At 51.1% G+C, this 17,769-nt stretch overlaps 1 protein-coding gene across 1 annotated transcript in view; it reads right to left on the reverse strand.

Annotated features, from left to right (window-relative positions):
- Slc37a1 (solute carrier family 37 member 1) overlaps nucleotides 1-17,769 on the reverse strand; it is a 59,249-nt gene that overhangs the window by 1,300 nt on the left and 40,180 nt on the right. Inside the window, exons 11-18 of the mRNA XM_051153385.1 lie at nucleotides 14,197-14,334; nucleotides 12,426-12,516; nucleotides 10,717-10,779; nucleotides 9,953-10,038; nucleotides 9,056-9,104; nucleotides 8,005-8,078; nucleotides 7,260-7,338; nucleotides 2,244-2,341 (exon numbers count right to left, since the gene is read on the reverse strand). Of these exons, the coding sequence (XP_051009342.1) occupies nucleotides 2,244-2,341; nucleotides 7,260-7,338; nucleotides 8,005-8,078; nucleotides 9,056-9,104; nucleotides 9,953-10,038; nucleotides 10,717-10,779; nucleotides 12,426-12,516; nucleotides 14,197-14,334 (678 nt within the window). The remainder of the gene's footprint in view (nucleotides 1-2,243; nucleotides 2,342-7,259; nucleotides 7,339-8,004; nucleotides 8,079-9,055; nucleotides 9,105-9,952; nucleotides 10,039-10,716; nucleotides 10,780-12,425; nucleotides 12,517-14,196; nucleotides 14,335-17,769) is intronic.

Genomic DNA, 17,769 nt, shown 5'->3' on the forward strand with positions numbered 1-17,769 from the left:
GTCTCGTCTTCTGCTCTCTTGCCTCAGTGGGCTGGTGGCCAACAACCCCCCCCCAAGGAAGAGGTGAACCACAGGCTTGACCCAAGAACAGGGCTTGTGACAATCACTGGACAATAGTGGGAATGAGGCGATACCAAATCCACAGTCGGTAGCTATAGAATCTTACAGCAAACTGGGACTAACTCCAACTGTAGCTCTGACTACCTCGGGCTGAGCTGGCAGTTGCTAATGCCACCACTCCCACCAAGCACAGCATGTGGCAAGTGCTGGCAGAAGAGGCCTGTGATGGTGAGACCAGATTGCCAAGAGGAAGGAGGAAGAGGGAAGGCAAGGGCTGCCTATGGGAATGGGACAGCTTATGTGAGGGGTCACAAGGACCCAGATCGCCTTCCAGCAAAGCTCTGTACCCATGCAGGTGACAGTGGCCAACAGAAAGGGGTCTGCCCTGAGCTCTCAGCCTCTGCCTGGGAAGGAGGTAAAATTGATCTATTTTAAGGGGGAAAAGTAAAAACACTGCAAAGAGGAAGGACCCGCCTGAGCTTTGGGGTATTTATTTGCTTGTGCATATTTTTTTTTTCTTGTTTTATTTTAGTTTTCTCAGACAGGGTTTCTCTGTGTAGCCCTGGCTGTCCTGGACTTGCTTTGTAGACCAGGCTGGCCTCGAACTCACAGAGATCTGCTTGCCTCTGCCTCCCTGAGTGCTGGGACTACAAGCATGTGCTTTATGCATAATTTGAAGGGGAGTCTCATGCAGCCAATCTCTAAACTGCAGTGTGGCGCTGGGGACGACCCCAGGACCTCGTGCATGCTAGGAAAGCATGCTCTACTGAGCCCTTACATAGCCAAGATGGCCTTGACTTCTGAATTCTACTGCCTCTAGCTCTCAGGTGCTGGGATTACAGGTGTAGGTCACCATTCCCAGTTTAATATAGTGTTGGGGGTTGTACAGGGGCCTCTGTGCACACCAGGCAAGCACTCTTCCAACTGAGCCACAGCCCCAGCTTTTTTGCTCTTCTTCAAGATGTCTCATTGTGTATTCCAGGCTGGGGCTGGATCTTATTAAACAGCTTGGGCTAGCCTCATGTTTGTGGCAGTCATAGGCATTCTGAGGGCTAGGACTATGGGCCAGTCAGAGGTGTGAAGGTCTTTGGGCATAACCAAAAGGGATTGTGGGACACCTCCCCCGACCTTCTCTATTTTGGTTCTTGGCTGTGCGGCGAGTAGTTCCTTTTCAGAGGTTAACGTTGTCACAGGCTCAAAGCAATCGGCCAAACTGAACCTTTCAAAGCTGACTGTGTCAGGTGCTTGCTATAGCAACTGACACAGCAAGCAGGTGGACTAGGTGGGGTTCTCTCTGCTCACCATCTGCTTTCGTTCCCCAACAGGCCTGCCATCACTATCATCACACCATTTTATAATGTGGATTCTCAGACTGGGGAGATGGTTCCATGATTAAGAGCCTTGGCTGCTCTTCCAGAGGACCTGGGTTTGGTACCTCTGGCACCGATATCAGGAGGTTTGCAACTATCTGTAACCTGAGCTTCAGGGGGTCTGATGCCCTCCTTTGGCCTTTGTATACATGTGGTGCACATGTACACACTCAGGCACATGTACATACATGTAAAAATAATAAATAAAAAATGTAAAACGTTGGCCAGGCAGTGGTGGTGGTCTCTGTGAGTTCAAGGCCAACCTGGTATACAGAGCTAGTTTTAGGACAGCCAACAGAGAAACCTTGCCTTGAAAAGTAATAAATAATAATAATAATAAAAATAAAAAAATATGCCCAGTGACCTTTCAACTGTTGGGCAGATCCAAAGCCTTGGGTCTCAATGCCTGTGACTGTCAACAACCTACAAAGCAACAAGCTCACCTGCTTCTGACTTATTCCCCATCGCTAGAGAGAGCCTCAGCCTACGTGTACTTGGCAAAGGTAGCACGATAAACAGCTTTGCTAGGAACTATAGGAGTCCACAGGAAGACTGGCAGAGAGGGCAGTGGTTCTCAACCCGTGGGTCGCGACCCCATCATCAGTAAACACAGATATTTGCATTACTATATGTGACCATAGCAAAACTAGAGTGATGAAGATAATCTTATGGTTGGGGTCACCACAACATGAGAAACGGTATTGAAGGGTTGCAGCCTTATTAGGAAGGGGTGAGACCCACTGGGCTAAGGTCTGACCCACAGCTACAGGGAAGCTAGCTGGACGTGGATGGGTTAGAGGCAAGGCGACCCACCAGTAAGGCACAGGCGTCTGCAAACATCAGCATGTAGAACACGTTGCTCCATCCTGAAGGGGAGATGAGCCCCGCCAGCAGGGGCCCCAAGGCAGCTCCTGAAACGGTACAAAGATGCTGGTTAAGGAAGGCTAACAATGGGAGACGAACTCTATCAGTGCTGAGGAGGGAGGGACTGGCGCAAACATCTTCTGTAAGTAGGCATTGATCTTTGGAATGTGCACGCTGTCTGACGCACCATCATTATAAATGAGCTTCCATAGCTGGGCATGGTGGCTCACACCTTTAATCCCAGCACTTGGGAGGCAGAGGCAGGTGGATTTCTGTGAGCTCGAGGTCAGCCTGGTTATATAGTGAATACCAGGACGACATAGAGACTCTATCTCAAAAAACAATAAAAAGTGGACTTATGTAAAGAAATCTGAACCCAACATACAACCTCAGATATCCCTGTGCTTAAATTAAAAAAAAAAAAAAAAAAAAAGCCATTGAATAAATCTGTGTAAGATACACAGGACTCAGGCCCTGCTGATGTCACCCACCCTATTCTGACCACTGTAACTCGGGGGCTCCCTGTTTCTTGAGGGAGTGCTGACCAATTATTTGCAAAGGGCAGTGGAGCTGCATCTTATTTCAGTGGCTCAGAAAAATATGCCTATACACGTGCAAAGTGTTTGACAGTCATGTGTACGCGTAATTGTGCATGTGTACATATGTGTAAAATGCGTGTGTGTGTGTGTGTGTGTATGCAGCTGCATAAGTGCTGGGTACACATGTATGCCCACAAGTGTGTATATGCATGTGTGTGCATGGGCACAGGTGTGCACGTGTATGCATGTGCACAACTGTGTGTGTGCGGGTGTGTGTGAATGAGATGTAACATAAAGCAAAATCGAGATGCTTATGAACTCTTTGCATTATATTTGCTTTTTCTTCTTTTTTTTCTTTTCTTTTTTCTTTTCTTTTTTGGTTTCTCTGTGTAGCCTTGGCTGTCCTGGACTTGCTGTGTAGATCAGACTGGCCTTGAACTCACAGTGATACCCCTGCCTTTGCCTCCTGAGTGCTGGGATTAAAGATGTGCACCACCACTGCCTGGCCTATATTTGTTTTTTGCTTGTTTCTTTTGTTTTGTATTTTTTGTTTTCTCTGTGTAGACTTGGCTGTCCTGGACTCAGTTTGTAGACCATGCGGGCTTCAAACTCACAGCGATCTACCTGCCTCTGCCTCCCGAGTGCTGGGATTAAAGGCATGCGCCACCACGCCCCGCTTTTGCATTATATTTGTAAGGTTGTCTTTTTCAAGTCTAAGATTATGTCAAATAAACTTTGAAAGCTAAACAAGCAGAGGACATCTGCAGGAGAATGCTTGTTGCAGTGTCTGGAGCCCTTCTATCATGGGGGTGGGCCAATTAAAACAACAACACAAAATGTAAATCCACAAAGTAGAGGGAAAAAACACGTGTAGTGAGAATAGTGTTATGCAAATCTGTTTTGGTTTAAATCCCAGGTGTGGGATATTGGGTTGCTTCAGACTGTCCACAGCAGCTGACTATGATGTGTTGCATGCTCTGGCAGGGGCATGATTTTTGCCAACTGCAGAAGTTTAATTGTGGGAACTCTTGAGGAGGTATGAATGGGGGATCCCTGAGAGGGCCTGAGGCAGCTGCCCCCCGACCTCCGTACACCCTCCCCCCACTGCCAGGCCCCTGCTGCATTTGCTATTTCTGGGTTGCTGAATATTCTGATGAGGAAGATTGGACAAGCCTGATCAGCAGGAAATACTTTAAAGAGGTCCACGCCCCCTTTCTATTCTAACCTTTGTCACCTACCTAGAGTTGGGGGGTTGGAAGGGATTGGGGTGGAGAAGGATGGTAGATGTAAGTACCCAAATAAAAATGCTAAAAAAAATTATGCCTACAAACATGCATTTTAAAAACAAAGATAACAGTGGGCACAGCCTGGGGACATCTCCCCATTGCTAGGCTGGCCAAGCACATGACACAGGGGGAGGGGCAGCAGCAGGCAAAAGGCCATCATTTGTTCCCTCCATCACCTCAGAGTCCAGGTTCCTCCTCATCAATGACTCAATGACACCTCACAGAAGAGCAACAGCTGAACTTCTGGGGACAGCAAACCCTATGACAGGTATGGGGAAGGCACCCAACAGGGAACAGGGACCCAAGGGTCGACACCAACCCCCAAGCAGCCATCTATGCTCCAGCACTGAGCTCTACAACTCAGCCCAGGGCAGGCAGAGTCCAAGCTGATCTGTGAAGTCCACCAGGGGGCGCTCTCCAAGAAAGGGGTCTCTATCCTCACTCATTTAAGTGGCTTATTCTTACATGCAAAGATACAAAGGGGCAGCCTAGAGGACTCAGCTGGGACACAGACTCTGCGGAGGGAAGGCCAGGTGCTGTTAACAATGCAGACGGAAACGCCCAGGCAAGGGGAATACAGTCAGAGCGCACACGGAGAACTAACTGGAATCTCGCTTTTGTAGCTTCAGATTGGTTATCAGCGATTCTCACCTGACACGGTGTTTGAGGCACTAAAAGGACAGCTAAAATAAGAACAAGAAGGCTGAAAGATAAAGTCAAGGGCGTTGCTCAGAGAGAGAGAGGCAGGAAGGACAAGCCATCTTGGAAACCTGACGTTTGACTAACGTTTTCCAGAAAACAAGGAAGACGGTGGTAGGCAAACTTATCAAAGAAACAACAGTACCCAACCCCCAAGGCGTCCACATGGACGCCTCCCAGGGGCAGCATGGTGGGTAGGAAGGGCCTCTGGGCAAGGTGAATAAGGTCAGTGTGAAGAGCATCAGAGAGTGACAGAAGATGCCTACTGCCAGCGATGGAAACTGAGGTGCTGCAGATGGAACCCCAATACCACAGCCTTGCAAGCTCTAGGAGTTTTAGGAGGCTACTAGGTGACAGTCCCACCCACAGAGGAGCCGTGAATAGGAACCTAGCAGACAGGGCTCTGATGGGAGAAGGAGGAGACGGTCTTGGGAGACGGAAAGGAAGCAAGGTTTATGTGGCTTAGTGGGCAGCTGTGTGGCCTGTCACCAGGCTGCCAGATGGAGGATACTGAAGGTGGTGGTGTCAGGGCAGGGACAGAGACAAAGAAAAAGCGAATGGGGGCAGTTAAGCCAGGGAGGGGAAATGGCACGTCTGAGGACCATCATCCATCCTGCCTGGGAAGAGGACGGCATCAACAGAGCCAGTGTGACGGACGGGATGCAGGGCAAGCAGTGTGCGAAGAGCCGCGTCTTTTCTGGGTAGAAGACATGAGTGCAGGAAATTCATGTATGTGGTGTTCAATTCTCTGCACCCACATGGCAGCTCACAACGGTCTAAGATCTGACACCCTCACACAGATATACCTGCAGGTAAAACATGAATGCACTAAAAAAAAGTTTGCAGGGCTATCTAGCCCTTGTATCTAGATTATGTCTCACTTTGATCAAATGAAGCCTTGAAACCATGCACGGCAACATTTAACTGTTCTGCACACACATGTAGGAAGGGCGGCCTTGGATGTCACTCTGGACACTGAAAACACACCAAACACATGAGCCATAAGGCACTTGGGAGTTAACCAGCCAGGAGATCAGCGGAGCTGTGCTTTTTGCCTAACCCTGCACTGACTAATAGACGTGAACACTTGGCAAGCCTGTGGGGCAAACGCTTTCCCAGTGTGACACTTTGCTAAAGTGGTGTGCTGTCCCTCGAGCCTTCTTTTGCTTCATCTTGTGGGGAGCGTGCGTGAGACACAAAGCTGGGACTTGGTGGAGGACCAGTGTTCATGCTGTTTCCATGGTGACTGGCTGCTGAGTCCCTGTGCACTTGAGTAATCAGGGATGCTTGGGGGCTTTGAAGAGGGGCAGCGCACGATGCTGAGGGCAGAGAAGGCCCACTGGCCCGCTGCCCTTCCGATCTGAGCATGGCGCCTTCCTCCTCTGCAGCCCAGAGGGCTGTGGCAAGGGCCCCCTCTTCACTGAGGCTGCCTCTCTCCCTTCAGCCGTGTGATTGAGATGAATGTCAAGTTTCCCATCTCCTTTCTGGGTTTTCTTTCTCCTCTGATCCTCTGCTTTGCTGTAGTGCCCAGGCTGCTGGCAAGATGCCATGTTAGCTTAGCATGACGTCCTGGGAGCGGCAGACTGACTCACAAAGACTTCCGTGGGACAGAGTAGAGAGAAGGACACACACACACACACACACGCACACGCACACACACACATACACACATGAGAGAGAGAGAGACAGAGACAGAGACAGAGAGACAGAGACAGAGACACAGAGGCAGGGAGAGAAAGCGAAACACAGAGGCAGACAGAGACAGACTAACAGAGACAGACATGATAGGCAGGTAGGTAGGTAGGTAGGTAGATAGATAGAACATCCACAGCTGCATCCCAGGCCATGAAGTCCCTCTTGAGCTGGGCTAACAGGAAAGGTTATGCTGTTTCTGAGACCCATCACCAGGCAGAGAAACCCAGCTTGAACCCCCTCCCACGTTCCAGATGCGACCCAGGGGCCAAGAGGGATCAGAGCAAACCTTTTCCTCTATTGAAGTTGACCATCTGTGGCCTTTTGTTACAGTAACGCAAAACTAACACAAAGATGAGATGCTTACACTGTCACTCCAGAATTTGCTAATAAAATCCCCTCAGAAACCTCGGCAAGGTGGGTGACTGGATCTCGTGTACTTTGGGATTCATTAGTTTTTCAATAACTTAAGCTGAAACAAGATGCTATCTTTCCTGGAGGGGCAGAGTAACGAAAAGTTGGAGCCTAAAGTTGGTCAATCCCTGGGTCAAATTAGAGCCTGGAGGACCGTTCTCTCCCAGTCGCACAACTGTCTTCTCTGAAGCCTCCCACCAACTCCCCCAAGCTTCTAGGAGCTGCCAGCCCTGACAATGGCACCAGAACCTTGGGTGCCCATCAGGAACAATAGCTTTCTGCTTCACCCCACAAGGCTGTTGGGGGGTGGGGGGAGCTGGGCGTTCTCTACATACCTACAGACCCAGTGCCGTCGATGATGGCCGTCACCGTGGACAGGGCATGAGAGTTCCCTTTCAGACTCTTGTGAGTCCCCTGCGGGCATGGAGAAGGATGTAAAACAGGCGGGCATGAAGTGCAACTGACACACGCATTCAACACACAAAGCGCTCTCCTTAGGAAGTCTATCTCCTCCCTGCGCCACTCTGAGCAAAGCTCTGAGGAATTCTAAGAGCCAGGAATCCCTCAAAATACCTGCCTGAACATATTTAGTTATTTGCAACTCTCTTATTTAGTGTAAAAAAAAAAAAAAATGTGGTTAGAATCCCTCCTCTGGTTCTGCCTCTTATATGTTGGCCATTTTGTTCAGTCTGGTGTGGATCCTTCCAGAATATCTCAGGGGCACATAGCTGAGTCTGTACGCTCATGTCCATCCAAGGATAAGCTTCCTATGGGCAGATCTAGCAATACCATCTAACATGGAGACCCAGGCAGGGCCAACCTGCTGCCCTGGACAGATGACATGGGGTGTATGTGGGGGCCGGTGTCAAAGCTCCACTCCTGTGCTCCTTAGCTGGACACTCTGTGGCCCCCTCATGAACAGCATTTACACAGGAGGAAGAGACCGAGAGAAGGTGGCCAGGGACAGCTGCTAGGAAACTCTCAAGACTCGGGCTATCTGTGCACAAACTATGAATGAAGTTTCGCCCACGGAGTGGAGTCAGTGTTGGCCCTGAGGAGGGGAAGCAGTGTGTGACTCACCAGGTCTGCGGAAACGGCGGTGGTGATCAGTGCATAGGGCCCACTGACTAGGGCCCCGCTGAGGAGCAGCATGGCTGTGGAAAATGGAGGGGGCTCAAAACAGGGCCTGCCCAGACCAGCAGTGGGTGAGGGCAGGCATTTAAGGGGAAGGGGCCCACCCCCTGGGGGCAATCTCCGGGACACAGGACAAATGGCTTCTGCACTGTGCTTGAGGATGCATTGTCAGGCTTCCTCAAAGCCTCAGCATCCTGTCTGGAGCACCCAGAACTCAAGTTCCCCGGCCTCCATGGACAGAATCCAATGATGGAACACAGAGGGGATGAGAGCTTGGGTGGACCGAGGCCAGGCCAGCACCGGATCTGTGCCACAGCCTTTTCAGCCAGAGCGAGGCCTTCTCTTGACCATGGGCAGGAACACTGAACCACACGGCCCTTCCCCCAACTGCCTGAGCTCGTTTTCCCTGGGTCCACGGGAAACCCCACATTCACTGGCCACTGTGACAAGATGCTTCCACACCCACTCCCTCCAGTGTCCTTGGCTTGGCTCTCCACTTTATTTATTTATTTATTTATTTATTTATTATGTATACAGTGCTCTGCCTGCATGTACACCTGCAGGCCAGAAGAGGGCTTCACATCACATGACTGATATGGTTGTGAGCCACCCTGTGGTTGCTGGGAAGTGAACTCAGGACCTCTAGAAGAGCGGCCAGTGCTCTTACCCACTTGAGCCATCCATGTCTCCGGGGGCTCTCCACCTTACACAACAGCTTCCAGGGCTGTGGCTAATGCCCCACCCCTAGGCTGAACAGCTCCTCCCCTTGGCACCCAGAGCGGAGCACTGCTGGCCGGGTGGCCATACTTAGCCCTCAGTAACTGTCACAGGTGCACTATCTGGAAACAGGAACCCGGCCTCTCCCAAAGAGGAACGCGGGGCCACACCCACCAGTCACCCCAGCCTAATGCCTCTAGACTGCTTTTTACCATTCACGTCATGAGGTCGTGTGGCCAGACATGTGTGAGAGAGAAGTGATGAGGTCTCATGTACTCACCTATGGTGGCTTCTAGACCCATTTTGCTGACGGAGGAGAAAACATAGAGCTGCGGGAGTTAAGGACAAAAAGGTGGATGGCTCAGCGCAGGCAGCTGTGGGGCTGCCAAGAGCCTGTGGTTTAGAAACAGAGCCCACAGGGACCTGCCTGTCGGCCTTGGGGAACTTGTAGAGTGCCCAGGGCTGGTGGGAGGGACACTGGACAAGTCCCCAACTCTTCATTTGAGGTCTGCAGCTGCCTGCCTGATCACTGCACCCTGGGACGCTGTCCTAGCGATAGGGCCACACTGCACATAATTTCTTGAGGACTCCTTTATAGAGCCTGAGGTCTGAGAGGACTCAGAGCTAGGCCATGTTCGGGGGACATCCAGCCACAGCCTTGGGATGAGAGGCATGTGGACAAATACAACGTGGCAACAGAACAGCCCCTCATGTCACCAACAGCAATGGCAGGCCAGTACCACAGTGGCTCCGCACAGCCACACGTTGGGGTGATGAGTAGCATCACCCCAACTCAGAGGAATCTCAGGCAGGGAAGTCACCTGGCCAAGGCCGAGAGCTTCTAAATGCCTGGAAGGATGAGCCTGACATGATGGTGCTCACTGAACCAGAAGATGGGGTGTCATGGAGATCCCAAGGGACAGGCAAGAGAGTGACTGGGAAAGTGTGAAGGGAATACCACAGATAGAAGCAGCCATGAGAAACTCAGAGTTGGGGAGGAGCGTGGTGTGTGCCGCCCAGGGGGCGTGGTGGGCAAGCGTGATGGAGGGCCTGGCGCTTCCAGCCAGGGACAAGCTGGGCTTCTTCTAGGGATGTGGAGCTTGGGCAGGGGGCAGTGGTGGTGCATGGAGATGAAGCTGCCTGCCTGCCTGTGACAGTGCGTAGAGCCGAGGCTTACCGTAGGTGCTGCCAGCAGGAGCATCAAACCACAGGTGGAGGCTCGTTTTTCCAGCCGGTCGGAGATTACACCTGCTAGGATCCCACCTGTAATATGGGGGTGAGGTGGGGAGGGGAGTTCAGGAGCTAAGGCCCAGCGGGAGCTCCCCAGAGGAGACTAGGTCACAGGGGCAAGAACTACAGCAACTGCCAGGCCGTGGTGGCGCACGCCTTTAATCCCAGCACTCGGGAGGCAGAGGCAGGCGGATTACTGTGAGTTCGAGGCCAGCCTGGTCTACAAAGTGAGTCCAGGATGGCCAAGGCTACACAGAGAAACCCTGTCTCGAAAAACCAAAAAAAAAAAGAACTACAGCAACCATCCCAGAGCCTGTCCTCACTGGGCAGCAGAAATGGCCGCTTGGGGCCTGGCCTAACAAGGCCATGGGAATCACAGAGTGTCTAGGCTTTAGGGCAACCCCAAAGCCGCTTTACCTGGTGGTACTAATGCCGCTGCCACCTGCCCAGGAGTGTGTGCCATTCCTGAGGGCAGCTGGCTCAGGTCAGAGGCAAGCAGGGCAAATGCCAAGGTCACTATGTCACATGGTGCCCGGCCAACAGCAAAACGGATTCGAACAAGGACAAGGTCTCACTCCGTAGGCCAGAATAGCCTCTGGCTTGCCAGGCTGCTGCCTCAGCTTCAGTGTGCTGAGTCCCAGGAAGACTGTCACACTACCCAGCTCCATCACTAAGTTCTTGACAAAGTGGAGCAAATGGCTTTGAACTCACCAAAGATCCCGCCCACATCAAACAATGTGGACAGCTCCCCGGCTTTCTTGGCATCCAGGTGATCTGTTGAATGACCAGAATATGAGCTAATGAGGACATGTCCTCGGTGGTTAGGCCAGAGGGACCCATGAGGGACTCTGCTCCATCAGCAGATTTACACCGAGCAATCACCGGAACTCAGATTTTAAAAGAAGTTGGTTGGCTCGTCTCACCCAAGCCTGGCCATCCTTGCAGCCTATGCTTGGCCACCATAGGGGTATCAGCTCAAGGGTGAGCCTGGGAAGGTACTTGGGGTGTGGCTGTGTGTCTGTGTGTGTGTCTGTGTACATGCATGTGAGCGATGTTTTTAAGGGCTGTGGTTCAAGGTCATAGGCAGGCCTCCCCAGAGCAACGACCAAGAATATTCAGTCAGTCACACAGTGTAACTGAGAGTGTGGCACTGACCCCAGCTGGGGCCTGAGCCTTCTCATGTCTCAGTGGCACGGTACTGCCACTTCATGGCCCTTTACTTGCAGCTGGATGGATGCAGGCCAGTATGCGGAGACAAGTGGGAAGTGTTTGGCTGGTCAGACCTATCTCCCTCACCCTGCAGTAACTGGAATTGACCCAAAGCAAGACTCAGACTGGGCATCCGGGCAATTCAACACTCAGGTCAAGATTGCTCCCTTAGCCGGGCAGGTGGTAACACACACCTATAATCCCAGCATTTGAGAGGCAGAGGCAGGTGGGTCTCTGTGAGTTTGAGGCCAGCCTGGTCTACAGAGTGAGTTCCAGGACAGCCAGGGCTACACCGAGAAACCCTGTCTTGAAAAACCAAAAAGAGGGGGAAAAATTTGTTCTCTTGTGAAAAGCAGTATGGTCACCTACTGAGACTCTCTGTTGGACATACTCTGCACCTCTCAAGGTGAGGTGGGCTCTGAGGTAGCTCCTTGCAGCCTGCCCACCCACCCTCTCTTTCCTTCAGCAGCCTGTCCTTGTTAGCCACACCCCCGGGAGGTCCCCTTGCTGCCATCCCAGGTTCCTGGGCTGAGGTGATGTCCCCTCCAGCTTTGGGTTCTGGTCAACCTCGACATGGCCTCATGATGCCCCTTGGAACCTGACCGTCCTTTCTGTGCTGTCCCCAGAGCCCAAGCCCGAGGCTGTAGTTACAAAACCCTGCTGCTTTTCCTGCTGCCTCACTGGTTCCTGTGCTCAAGGCGTCACCATGCTCTGAGACTCCCACCCCATCAGCACGACCCTGATTTGGTTCCTGAGAACTGCAGAGTCTCTTGTCCTCTTGTCTGCATACCGACCGTGCACAGCTATATAGCATTAGTTCCTGGAACATTCTATCAGGAGCCACAGCTTCAGACAGTCTTGGACTGTGGAAGCCTAAGAGGCTGTTGGCCTTTCCAAAAATCAGAACGCACCCCAGAAAACAGTTTCTAGGTCGGATTTCTAAGGATACCTTATCTCAAATCCCCGGCGGCTATGCTCCTGCTGGCTGGCCGCTGTGTTCCAAAGCCTAACGCGGGCCAGATTTAAACGCAGGGAGCCTCTGGGAACTGCAGAGGGGTCAGGATGTACTCAGCGAACCCAGGGACTGTTATTACCAGAGCCATATCCTCTCCCGTTTGCTGAGCCCCGCCGTCCCTCTCCAGTCACCACGTGTGGTCACTGAGCAGTCAGTGCACAGAACCGAACCTCGCTTTCCGCAGGCAGGCACTCACCCACGTTGGTGATGTACAGTGGAAGCCAAAACAGAAAGGTGTAGCTGACCAGCTTGGCGAACAGCAAGCACAGAGAGAACTCGATCACGCCCTGGAAGAGAGAGGGTCCTATCAACTCCGGGTGAGGGACTGGCAGTGTGTTTCGAGGTGTGACTGAGCACAATTGATGACAATTCTCCTGCAGGCAGGCTGTCTTTCCGCAAGGTTCAGCCTTGCTCAGGTGAGAATACTCCGGGGAAGCAAGCCCCAGGAGATCCAGAGCACGGATGGACATGCCTGGCTTGGCTGCCCGGAAGGCAAAAACCCGATGTCTATATCCAGTAAGAGCCAATGAAAATATATACTGATGAGATAGTTATGCCAAATGATGGCCAGTGATATCCCCCCTGGGATGCTCATTAAGACTCAGGAACTGGACTGAGGAGATAGCTTGGTGCATAAGAGGACTTGTTATACCAATGTGGCCCAAGTTCAAATCCTCAGTATCCAGGCATAGTTGTGAGTGTCTGTAACTTCAGCACTGGAGGGCGGAGACAGACAGATCCAAGGAGCTCACTGGCCAGCTATCCAGCCAAATCAGCAAGCTTCCAGTTCCTTCAGGGAGAGACCCTGCTTCCTCTAGCCTATGCATGTGTGTACACCGATATGTGAACATGCATATACTCATGTGTATGCAACACACACACACACACACACACACACACACACACACACACACACACACACACACACACTCTGAAACCTCCATCACCACCATTGGTGTTTTTCAGTTGTGGTGTGAGGATGAGAGTGTGTAGTCCACATTAACCTAGTACATACATGTCTGGCATGCTCTGCGCTGGCATGAACTCAACTAATGTCACACTCAGATCAACAGATCACATAGCCCAGTGACAGTGCAGATGCTCAGAACAACCAGCTGGGCAGGGGAGGGGAGAGGAGAGGGGGAGGGGGATGGTGAAGTTGGATCAGGCCTCCAAAGCCTGTCCTGTCCACATTGCCTCATAACTTGCATTTGCATGCTAGTCGGCTCCCCAACTGATGTCAGCGGAAGTATTCTGGGCAGCTACCACAGAAGGGCTGCTTAGCTGGTAGTGAGAACAGTCTTAGAAATGACTTTCATTTAAAACTGTCATCTTCCAGTGGCCAGCTGTGAAGCCTGTTTGGGAACCCAGTGCCCAGGCGCGGGCCTGTGCTGTGGAGACTGGCCAGGGCTCACAACTGTAAACTCTGAGGTTGCTACCGCAGGGCATTGTGGGAGATAGCTGACCTCCCCCACTCCCCCCACCCCCCCCCCCACCCAAGGGCCAGAGCATAATCGGGTCCAGCTACTTAGGACCCTAGCACATTGCTGGCTAGTCTTCTGTAGCCTCTACTCCTTCGTACCTCACCTTCCCTGTGGCTGCATGCCATACTGGACGCTCAGACCCTCACTGTGCTGTGAAACGGAGCAGACTCAGTGAGCACAGGGTGCCTCCTGTTGCACCCTACGCCCTCAGAGCCAGAGAATATGTGCCTGGGAGGGTAGAGAGACAAGAGGGACAGAAGGTATCATGGGTACAGGCTCAGAGCAGCCAGCTTTCTGTTTTTCATTGGCCTGTGAAGTTTCTGGGTGGAAAAATTAATTTCAAAGTGTTAGAGACAGTACAAAACGAAGAGATGACACACGCATGTCACATTCACCCTGGAATGACCAGCCACACTGCCCACAAGAACAGGAAGACCTGGCCCTCTCCCACAGCAGCGTTCTCTCCCTGGCGCGCAGACTCACTGGGATCCTCAGGGCTCCTGTGAAGCTGATGGCAGCCATGCTGCTGTTGCTGCTGCTGTCGCCCGGGAGGACAACAATGTGGCTCGGGTGGAGGGGGCTCTTCCCATCAGAGAGAAGCAAACACTGCAGCTCCGGGTCCTGGGCACAAAAGGAAAAGGAACAGATGTCACCAGGGGCATATGGCTGAAGAGAGCCAGAATTTTCTTTTTTTTTAATTAATTAACTAATTATGTATACAGTGCTGTCTGCATATACACAGGAAGGCCAGGAGAGGGCAGCAGATCTCATTATAGATGGTTGTGAGCCACCACGTGGTTCCTGGGAATTGAACTCAGGACTTATGAAAGAACAGCTGTCGGGAACTGCAGCTGTGCTGGTACTGACCATTACTTGTTTTTGTCTGCAGTTGAAACATTGTGCTCCACTGGTTGCCTTCATTTTCCTTGTTTTGAGTCTCATGATTTGGCCCTTGGTTTACTCCCTCTTGGGGACTTTCCACAGTGCTCTTCGATTGCTGGCTCCTCCTCTATATAAGCAGCTCTGTTACTCCCAATAAACGGCATTCTCCTAGCACGAATGACCCATTGTTGTATCATCTTTTCAATCCGCAGACCCTCGCCACAGCCTAGACAAGCAGCGCGGGTGCTGCAAACAGTCAGTGCTCTTAACTGCTGAGCCATCTCTCCAGGCCGAGAGGCCAGAATTTTAAGTGAGTAAGTCACCTGGCTTCCTGCTAAAAGCCTCAGAAACACATGTAGGTAACTATGTCCACCTCATTGTCACATCAGTTGTCACCATTCACCTGGCCCATGAAATAGCATTAACTCACAGAAATCTTTGGTTCAGAAATAGTGAGAGAAAAAAAATGAACCCGTCACTGTGGAGAAAGAGCAGTAGGTTAAAAATACACCGCATGGATGATGTATCTTGTACCCAAATATCGGGAAGATTCCAATAACAGGAGACGATGCCTTGTGTCTCGTAGATAACAACATGTAATCAGATTAGATTTTTATTATGATCTAATCAGCTGTGTCCAGAGTGCTGCCCAGAGCTGACATGTGGCCAAAGATAACTCAGAAACACATCCAACATCAAAGTATAAATATACTTAAGACATTAAGGGATTTTTTTTTTTTTTTTTTTTTTGGGAAGTGTGCGTTTGTGTGTTCGTTTTTAACTCGATTACACAGCTCTCTGGAAGGAACCTTGCAGATGACAGCATGGTTGAACAGGCCTGAAGGGACTGTTTTATGTATTCATCCACAATCTATAGGAAGCTTTTCAGGAAAGAGAGAAACTAAACTCCAAACCAGCAATGCGGTCACTGTGAGGTAGAGTGATGTCATTTCATGGACTTGCTAGTGAGGAAGTCTTCACGGGACCCTGGGCCTTGCAAGGTGTTCACAGTGTACAAATGCTGCCAGAAGCGATGCTATTTTAAAATTTATAAGCCAGCTCTGAGGTTTGTGCCTCCCGATACTGGGGACATTCCCAAGGGACAGAATTTGTGCTTACTGGAGCACAGCGGAGAGATCCCAGCTCTGCCATGGGGTTTTAAGTCAGAGCAAGGCTGATGTAACACAGCTTTTCCTGAATGAACTGTGAATCTGGGAGGGCTTAGAAAGGAGTGTTCCTATGTACTTAAGGATCCAACAGCCATTGATGTATTTTATTTGTTTTACTGTAACCCATGTAAGGTGAGTTCAAACTACAGCAGAATTTTAAAAAATTAATTAATTAATCAAGAAGGAATGTGAGGCTGGGGAGATGGCTGTTCAGTGGTTAAGAGCACTTGCAGCTTAAAAAAAAGGTCCCCCTCAGTCACAGTCATAGGGGAAGGGAGTAAGGGGAAAATGGGAAGGAGGGAAGAATGGGAGGTTACAAGGGATGGGATAAGAATTGAGATGTAATATGAATAAATTAATAAAACATATTAAAATATATGTGTGTGTGTGTGTGTGTGTGTGTGTGTGTGTGAGAGAGAGAGAGAGAGAGAGAGAGAGAGAGAGAGAGAGAGAGAGAGAGAGAGAGAGAGAGAATAATCTGCCTTCATACACACCCAGAAGAGGGCATCAGATTCTATTACAGATGGTTGGGAGCCACCATGTGGTTGCTGGGAATTGAACTCAGGACCTCTGGAAGAGCAGCCAGTGCTCTTAACCACTGAGTCATCTCTCCAGCCTGCACTTGCGGCTTCAGCACAGGACCCAGGTTCGATTTCTAGTCACATCAGGCAGCTCACAAATGCCTGTGATGACAGCTCAAGGAATCCAATGTCCTCTCCTGGCCTCCGTGGGAACTGCACACAGGTTTCACACCCAGACAAGCAGGCACTCGCATACTAATTAAAGAAGAAAGATGAAAGCAAGGTGGGTGGCAGGACTAACAAGCAGACACTCAGCATTCTGCGTGAGCTTGAAGTGTTCAGCTTGGGAGACCTGCCACTACTTCTCCATCATACTTAACGTTGGCTCCTCCAAGAGCCCAAGACCCCATTCCCGGGCTAGCTGAGCTGCAGAAATCTCTGAACAGCTCCATGCTTCAGGAGAGCCCCTGGGGACCACACCGAGACCTGCAGGACTTCACATGCCCTTGTAAACAGAGAGAGAGAGATGACCAGGGGGTAAGATGCAGCAAGCCACAAGGCAATGCAAGTGCAGAGAGTCCACCTGGCCAGGACAGAAGCAGTCTGTTGACTTGGAAAGCAGTAAGAAGAGGCCAGGTCTGCCACCGAAAGCCCACCAGCTCTCCAGCAGGTAATGCCCTGGAGTATAAAGTACCCTGAGGCGCCACCTGCTGGGCTGTATTAAAACTGCACACTCAGACTGCTTGGGAAGCAGACACCAGTCTATACCCATACCTCTAGGGAAGCCTTAATGCCTTTGCAGGCTGAAAGAACTGGGAAAGTAAGGTAGTGGCAGGTCTTCCAAAGCAAGCAAGAAGGGATGCTATTTCCTTTCAGAGTGACCAAGGAGCCACTGGGCAACAAGAGACAAATCCTGGGGGCAGGAGGCAGGGCTTCTGTCTTTAAACACTCAATAAGCAGGTTTCATGTGTGCTCCAGCCCGAGGGCTGCACGATGAATGAGGGGATTCATTCCTGCTACTGACAAGGAGCAGCAGCAGCAACAACAACAACAACAGCAACACACACACAATAGCAACACACATACAACAATACACACGGTGCAAAGGCTACTACTCTAGTTAAATGCCAACAGCAGCAGCAGCAGCAACACACACACACACACACACACACACGGTGCAAAGGCTAGTTATATGCCTCACTCCATTCACTTGGGTGTGCCTGTAGCCACGCTGGGGGAAGCCTGCCCTTGCTGAGGTCTGTGCTTCCCACCCAGCAAGGAAGGCACCGGCCAATGAGCTCATCCTTCTGAGGCTCATGGAAGGGGTCTCAGCAGTGTCCAAGCCCTGGCCCGTGACAGATGCCAAAGAGGAAGAGGACAAGCGGCCACGGGGATGGGAATTATGACCACCCCAAGTCAATCATCTCAATCCCACAAAGACCAAAGGGGGCTCCTGTGCAGCCAACATGTGGCCTCGGCATTAA

Source organism: Acomys russatus, chromosome 11, assembly GCF_903995435.1.
Source record: "Acomys russatus chromosome 11, mAcoRus1.1, whole genome shotgun sequence".
Classification (NCBI taxonomy): Eukaryota; Metazoa; Chordata; class Mammalia; order Rodentia; family Muridae; genus Acomys; species Acomys russatus.